This window comes from Bos taurus, chromosome 21, assembly GCF_002263795.3.
Source record: "Bos taurus isolate L1 Dominette 01449 registration number 42190680 breed Hereford chromosome 21, ARS-UCD2.0, whole genome shotgun sequence".
In the NCBI taxonomy this organism is placed as follows: Eukaryota; Metazoa; Chordata; class Mammalia; order Artiodactyla; family Bovidae; genus Bos; species Bos taurus.
In genome coordinates this window covers 13,977-22,014 of record NC_037348.1, presented here as the reverse complement: position 1 = coordinate 22,014, position 8,038 = coordinate 13,977, and the positions used below count along the sequence as shown (strand labels likewise).

Below are 8,038 nucleotides of genomic sequence, written 5' to 3'. Positions count from 1 at the left end.
GCAGAGAAATGGGCAGCCTGAGTCGGAGGACAAGTACCACACGACCGCACCCCAGCTGGATGCTGACGGCTCCTACTTCCTGTACAGCAGGCTCAGGGTGAACAAGAGCAGCTGGCAGGAAGGAGACCACTACACGTGTGCAGTGATGCATGAAGCTTTACGGAATCACTACAAAGAGAAGTCCATCTCGAGGTCTCCGGGTAAATGAGCCTCACGCCGCTGATCTAGTGAACGTTCCCTCATCCACCCACCCCTCCCCCCCAACCCCGGGCTCTAGGTCCAGCCAGGACGCCCTAGCCCCTCCCTGTGTGCATTCCTCCTGGGCCGCCGTGAATAAAGCACCCAGGCCGCCCTGGGACCCTGCAACGCTGTGCTGGTTCTTTCCGAGGCAGAGCCCTGGTGACCACCAGGCCTGTGGGGGTGGGCTGAGCCGACTCTGGGCCACTTTGTTCAGCATCTGTGGGGAAGCTGACCCCACTCCGGGCCAGACACACAGTGAGTGGGTCCAGCAGGCCACCTGGGGGCTGCCCGAGGCCACGGAGGAGCTTGGCCAGAGGCACAGCTCCACGGTCCCCTCCAGCCACCACCTGCTGGGCCGGCCTCTGGACAGGAACGGGGGAAGCCCCCGAGACCCTCAGGGATTGAGGCCCAATGCTTCCCGCCTCTGCTCCAGCCCACGCTGTGGGGCAGGGCCACATCCTTGTCCCCAGGCCCCTGTCCCTGGGTGTCCAGAGTCCTTGTGTCCACTCTGGGCCTGCCTGGAGCCACGCGTGGCCAGGGGGTGGCCCTGCTCCACCCTCAGGCTCCCAAGGTCAGGCCTCACCCTCCCTCGGCCAGGAGGCTCTGCCAGGCTCTCCCTGCCCAGGGCCAGGCCTGTGCGCCCGTGGGGAGGTCATCCCTGTGCCTGAAAGGGGCCCAGGCCAGGAGCCCTGAATGTCCAGGGCAGGGACCTAGCTGCTCCCTGCAGACACGGAGCCCAGAGCCACAGACAACAAGCCCCAGCCCCGCACGCACACGAGACAGCCCACACCAAGCCTCCTCCACACGGACTCAGGTGTGCATCCGCACATGAGCACACTTCACCCCGTCACACCCACACGCCTGCACACACTCAGGTCTCGCACTCGGGGACCCATGGGGTGACCCCACGGGCCCAGACCAGACCTGGGTCTTGTGAGCCCTCCCTGTGGACACCAGCTGGGCCCCACCCTCCAGCGCCCATGGGCGGCTCAGCGGCCCTTTCCCACACTGACCACACTGACCAGGTCAGACATCTGTTCCTTGCCTCCCCTGGGGCACCCACGCCCCTCCCTAGCAGGCTGAGATCCCCCCTCAGCCCCTCGTCCTGGCAGCCTCACCCCTCGGGCACAGCACCCCTCAGGCCCGGTGCTGTCAGCCCTCCCTCCCCGGGGGCAGGGCCCAGGAACGTGCGCTCTGCTGACCCTCCCAGCTCCAGGCCTGGCCCCCAGGGCAGAGGAGGCCAGGAACTGAGCCTCTGTCCTGTGGGGAGGTAGGGTCAGGGCCCCAGCTCAGGGCACAGCTCAGGATGGGAGCAGGACCCCACAGGCCAGGCCCAGATAGCAGCCAGGGCTGGAGGGGTTGGGTCTGGGGCTGGGCCCCAGAGACTGACCTCAGGTGACCCCTGCCTGGCCCATGGGGAGATCACGCCACCTTCCCCCCACCCAGAGGGAGCCCTGCCCTACCCCAGTGACCCTGCCCAGCCCTCCGTGGGCAGACACAGCACTGACCACCCCTCCCTGTGCAGACTTGCTGCTGGAGGAGGAGATCTGTGCGGACGACCTGGATGGGGAGCTGGACGGGCTCTGGACGACTATCTCCATCTTCATCACACTCTTCCTGCTCAGCGTCTGCTACAGCGCCACTGTGACCCTCTTCAAGGTGGGAGGCCACCCTGCTGGCCCTCGGGCCCCCTCTGTCCCCAGAATCCCAGCAGAGTCCCTCAGTGTCCTTCACTGCCCTTCACTGTCCACTCACTCTCTACTCACAGCCCTGGGGGAGGCCCACGTGGGGTCCAGTCTCTGCTCACCCTGTCCCCCCACAGGTGAAATGGATCTTCTCCTCGGCGGTGGAGCTGAAGAGGACGATCGTCCCCGACTACAGAAACATGCTCGGGCAGGGCGCCTAGAGCTCCTGTGGGTGGAGTCCAGGGTCGCCCAGACCCAACTGGACCGCGTCCATCATCTTGTGCTGCTCAGCCTGCGCCAGGCCTGCTCCTTCGCGCTCTGACCTAGCCAACCTCTAACCTCTCACTCAGCCTCACCCACATCTGCACTCTGACCTTGTGGCCATGGCAACCTGCCCCACCCCCCAAGACCCGAGTGGAAAACAGGTGGTGACCCCACTGAGCTGATGGACGCTGAAGGCCTCTGGGAAGCCTGTAAGACACCAATGGGCTGCAAGTCCCCGACCAGGAACACACAGGTCAGAGTTCAGTTCTGCCTGGAGGAGCAGGAGGCTGGGTCCAGGGCGGTGTGCACAGGGCACCCGCATGTTGTCCAGGCCAGGATTCAGACCACAGGTCCGTGGGGGAGGCCCCTGTGTCAGATCCTTGGGAACAGCTGTCTGCAGGGGCCCAGCCTCCCAGCAGGGAAGCTCCTGGGAGGACCACCAACAGTTACTCAGGCCACCTCCACCGAGGACGCTGCTGTGAGCAGGCCTGGGCCCACGGCTGCTGTGGGAGCCCTGGTGGGGGAAAGGGTGACGTCCAGCCAGACGGACCGCCTGGAGAGGGGCCTGCTGACCGGTTCCCAGTGCACAGAGCTGGAGAGGCTCCCAGAATACAGAACGGCAGGGCAGCCAGTCCATCCGGCGGCCAACAGCCTGACACGTCCCGCAGGAGCTCGGCCTGCACCAAGGGCAGGGGTGAGAGGCGAGACCAGAGACCCACAGAGGCCCAGCCCCAGGCCCCGGGGCCCCACCTCGCCTCACAGTACAGACTCTCCCGTCGTTGCAGAAACGTGCATGGGCGTCTCTGGATGGGAGGCACTGCCCCTAAGACTGGAAGGAAGGACCACAGTCTCAGAGCTTGGGAAGCTTCTTCTGTATAACGTGGGGGCCTGTTCTTTCTCTTTGCTGTCTCTTTATCTCTTTAATGACAATAAAGCATCTTTACTTCACCTAGCTCACTGGCCCGTCTCCGTATGTTGACACACCTTCTCCCTTTGAGGAGTCCACAGCCAGGCTGCCCCACTCCCACTGGCCCCTGGGCTTCCTGCCCCCATTCATCTGCACTTAGGGTCCCTGGTCCCATCCCTACCTGACCCGTGCGTGCCTGACTCCCACCTGCTACCCACCCCTAGGGCTCCACTCCGCCTCCCAGGCAGAGGCCAGCCTGAAGCCAGGGGAGCCGCAGACAAGCGCCCCGTGCTGGGTGGTCAGCACAGGAGGCTGTAACAAACACCGCGGGCGGCTGGACCACGGGCGGCGCCGCTCACCCCTGGAGCCTGGGACCCCAGATCCAGGAGCACAGGGCCGGCTCCTGCTGAGGCCTGTCTCCATGGGGTGCAGACGCCGTGTCCTCACGGGGGCACCCCTCTGTGCCTGTCTCTGTCCTCACCTCCTCTTAGAGGGTCTCCAGTCAGACTGGACGAGGGCCCACCCTGGGACCCCAGTTCACCCTCATCACCTCTTCAGAGACGCCACCTCCAGAAGCAGTGATGCTTGAGGTCTGGGGGTCAGGGCTGCAAGACTTGAATTTGGGGTCACAATTCTGCCCCGAACAGGCGGGTTGATGCCAGAAACCCAGAGCAGGAGGGGACACCAGTGAAGGCGGGCCAGGAGGGGCAGCTGGGGGAGGGGTGTCAAACCCCTGACCTGGTTCAGTGCTCAGGACACAGTCAGTGGGAAGGACCTCAGAGGGCGCTGGGGACACCGTGCTCAGCCTGGCTGCACAGAGGTGATGGCTGTGCCACAGGAAAAGCAGGAGGGGCCCAGGGCTCCAGAGAGGGGCCAGGAAGGGTGGCCGCCCGCATGAGATGAGGCCGCTGTGTCCGTCAGCCGGCCTGGGTGCAGGATGTAGTCAGGACTCCATCCTCACAGACACCAGGGACCAAGGAGACTGGACACTCCCCGAGGGAGGAGGAGGATCGTGCTCAGGGACAGTTCCAAGTGGGGGCCCAGGCCTGGGAGGGTGCTGGCCGTGCTGGGCTCTCTTCGGAGGGCATTTTCGGGGAGTTGGGTCATCATGGGGGCATGCCAGTGTTTGCCCAAGCCTTTCGGGGGAAAGGGAGGTCCTGCTGCTGGACAGCCCAGGCCTGGGCCCAGCAACACCAGCTCCAGACAGAGAGCTGCCATCATGTCAGCATGACCGCATCACCCCAAGGCCCTCGGAGGTGCTGATCCAGGCTCCTGTGGGTAGAGGGACAGACAGAGGACTTCACACATCACTCAGAGGACCAGACGTAAGACTGGGTACTGGGAGGGGGCCAGCAGGATGGCCATGGGGTGGACACCATGGTCCAGGAAGCCATCTGGCCCTGGGGGACCCAACCAGGCAGGGTGAGCCTGGGGTTCCCTCTGTCTGCTGGTTCTTGGGGTCGCCCACACTCTGCTTTTCCCACACACTAGCCATCTAACCAAGATGCTGACCATCCAATCGGCCGTCCAGCCTGCCCAGCCCTGGGTCCTGCCCCTCAAGTCCATCTCCCAGACCAACAAATGACCTCTAGCTGGCCTGTTGTAGCCATGAATTCTGGGAAACAAACTCACTCAGAAGGACACAAACCCGCCTCCCCAAGTTCACTGAAACTAGTCTGAACAAAGGAAAAAGAAAGACACAATCAAAGTTAACCCGTGATTCGCATGCCTTTAGCCTAGGTAGTTAACAGTGGATAATTATCAATAGGCCTGTGGTCATACCCCAATAAGCATAATAGAATGTATGATTCTATTCAGTTATACAGATAATTAGGGTATTCTTTTAGGCCATGGAGAGTCTAGGTACGAGCCCTGGGGCTCTTCCTTCCGGGGGCCTGGTATTCCAGTTGGTATGTCGTTTCCATTGATACTGGGCATAGAGCTCAGAGTCCACAGTCCAGCTCAAGGTGGAGCCTGCTTTCAAGACGGAGCCTGTTCTGTTTCCTCCTTCAGGCCCAGCCCTCAGGAAGGCCAGGGTGGTCAAAGGGAGGGCTCTCCACAGGCCTTTTAACTGCACACAGCTCCAGCCTGGCCATATTCAGTTCCTAGGAGCACCTCTCTGTTCTTGCTTACACGTTATTCAACATGGGAGGAACCTCTTCTGTACCAGAAGAAACACTTCTGGGAGGTGTCCATAAGCCAATACTGCGAGAAGCCTGCACACCACAATCGGAAAAGACTTGCTCAGCAGTGAAGACCCAGCTCAGCCAAAAATAAATACATAAATAAATAGTTTTTAAAAGAGGACTTGAAGCTTTTTAATTTAGATGGTGTAAGAAACTTTCAGGCGAGTGTAATCTCCCTGGTTCTGTCTCATCTCAACAAAATTCTGAAGCGACAGACACTAAAGCCATGGGTTCATCACAGCTCTCGGACAGACCGTGTTACAGCTCCGTGTTACAGCTCAGTTTTATTTAGAAAATGGCAGGAAAATACATCCTCGAGGCGTGAGGGCATGCCAACCCAAAGACGCGAAGAGAAGAAAGCGCCCCGGTCCTTTGGCTCCTCCTTTTACATGTTTTCCTCCCCCGGGCCTGCCCTATGGAAACTGGCCCAGCCAGGAGTGCTGTGTTCTACCTGAGGTCCTGCCTCTGGTCCTTGGACCTCCCTTTGTTCTATTTTCGCGGCTTTTCCATTCCCTGTCTTTTCAGTTCCTTTCAGTTCAGTCGCTCAGTCGTGTCCGACCCTTTGCGACCCCATGAAGTGCGGCCATTTTGGACTCCTGTTTCTTATTCTAACTACCTAACAAAATGAAACATGTAGGCTATATGTAACACCATCTGGCCTCTATGTCAGTTGGGGGACAGAGAGAAATGGCCCAAAAGTGGGTCTCGAAGTTATAGTACTGTCTTGCAACTGGATCTATATTGCCACAGTTGGGAAAATGGACTGAGGTTCCCTAGGATCAGGCCATCTTGTCTCTTTACCAGAATCCTGCACTATGCAGCTCCCTTAATCAGAGGCCTCGGAAATCAGAGAACCCTCCTAGCATCCTAGATGATCATCATTTAACCTCAGACGACCCTCAAAAAGGAAAAAGGGACGCCAAGTCTCACCCACTCTACACCCCTAATTCTGCATCCTTCACTGAGCAACTGTTACCAAGTCCAGACTTGATGTTCCCACTGCACAAGCCAATGAATCCGAGAATGACTTCATTCGGAAAGCTGGCATACCAAGAAGATGTCAGGCTAATGTCTCAAAATAATCACCTCATAGGGGTGTTGATGCCTGGTTCTTTCACAGAACAAGGGTGTGGAGGTGAGGAAGCAGAGGACATGTCAGTTCAGTCGCTCAGTCATGTCCAACTCTTTGTGACCCCATGGACTGCAGCACACCAGGCCTCCCTGTCCATCACCAACTCCCAGAGCTTACTCAAACTCATGTCTATTGAGTCAGTGATGCCATCCAACCATCTCATCCTCTATTGTCCCCTTCTCCTCCCTCCTTCACTCTTTCACAGCATCAGGGTCTTTCCCAATGAGTCAGTTCTTCACATCAGGTGGCCAAAGATGAGAGGGTAACAGGTAGGAAGGCCAGGGGTCTCCAAACGGAGGAAATAGGCTGCAAGTGTCAGACATCTTTTATCTCTGTCTTAAGTGACAGGAAGAAACAAACTAGTGTGATATTTTTTCCCTTTCTCTATGCAAAGTTAAGAAGAGGTTTCTCTCAAAATTTTGTGTTGCCATAATGACACCTGGTTCCACCTGAACTTACCTTTTCTCAAACCTTGAGCTCACCAGTGCACGTTTCTTATGGAGATGTTTGACGTAAGCTGTTAATGTGCTGTGCATTTACCCCAGGCTCTGTCTCCAAGTCTGTTCCATCTAAAGGTTCAGAACTGATTTGACAAACCAGTATGTTATATTCATACATTGTTTTCCTAATCTATATTAATGAAACTATATGTTTGTATGGAAATCTTCCTTTCTTCAAGATTCATGTCAATCGTTTTATGGCCTGGGATGACTCACCTGGTATCAAGGTTATCTCAGAATGCATGTTGTGGGTGAGAGGCCTGATGCCACTCTGAGTTTTGAGACATTTCCTTTCTTTAATTAGACTGCTAGTAGCTATATAACATCCAGCTAAAGACTAGTGGGGGCGGGGGGGCACTCTTTCTGCCCCCTTCTGATGTCTATGTCAGAAGATGTCTCTATCTCTTTTATACTTTAATAAAACTTTATTACACAAAAGCTCTGAGTGATCAAGCCTCATCTCTGGGCCTGGATTGAATTCTTCTCCTCTGGAGGCCAAGAATCCCAGTGTCTTTTGCAGTTCAGGAACAACCTTTCAAAGTATTGGAGCTTCAGCTTCAGCATCAATCTTTCCAATGAATATTCAGGACTGATTTCCTTTAGGATTGACTGGTTTGATCTCCTTGCAGTTCAAGGGGCTCTCAAGAGTCTTCTCCAACACCACAGTTCAAAACCATCAATTCTTCAGCGCTCAGCTTTCTTTGTGGTCCAACTCTCACATCCGTACATGACTACTGGAGAAGCAGTTTTGACTACATGGACTTCTGTTGGCAAAGTGATGTCTCTGCTTTTTAATACACTGTCTAGGTTTGTCATAGCTTTTCTTCCAAGGAGAAGGTGTCTTTTAATTTCATGGCTGCAGTCACCATCTGCAGTGATTTTGGAGCCCAAGAAAATAAAGTCTGTCACTGCTTCCATTGTTTCCCCATCTATTTGCACAGTAAAAAGATCACAAATATCTCCTAGAATGGCCAGCCTCGGGGAGGGGATCCATTATTTCCTTCCCTCCTATGCCACCCACAGGTGGGCAGGTCAGGACATGTCCCTGACCACAGGCACTTTGGTTTAACACTCAGGCAGTGGGGTGGGGTTCCCCATGCTGTTTTAAGTCGCTTCAGTCATGA

General features: G+C 56.8%; 1 gene segment (V, D, J or C); it reads left to right on the top strand.

Annotated features, from left to right (window-relative positions):
* Positions 1,302-3,141, top strand: LOC132343317 (immunoglobulin heavy constant gamma 1-like). The segment is given in 2 exon segments: positions 1,302-1,899; positions 2,063-3,141. Coding segments are annotated over 2 exon segments (330 nt in total).
* Positions 3,142-8,038: the final 4,897 nt, after the last annotated feature.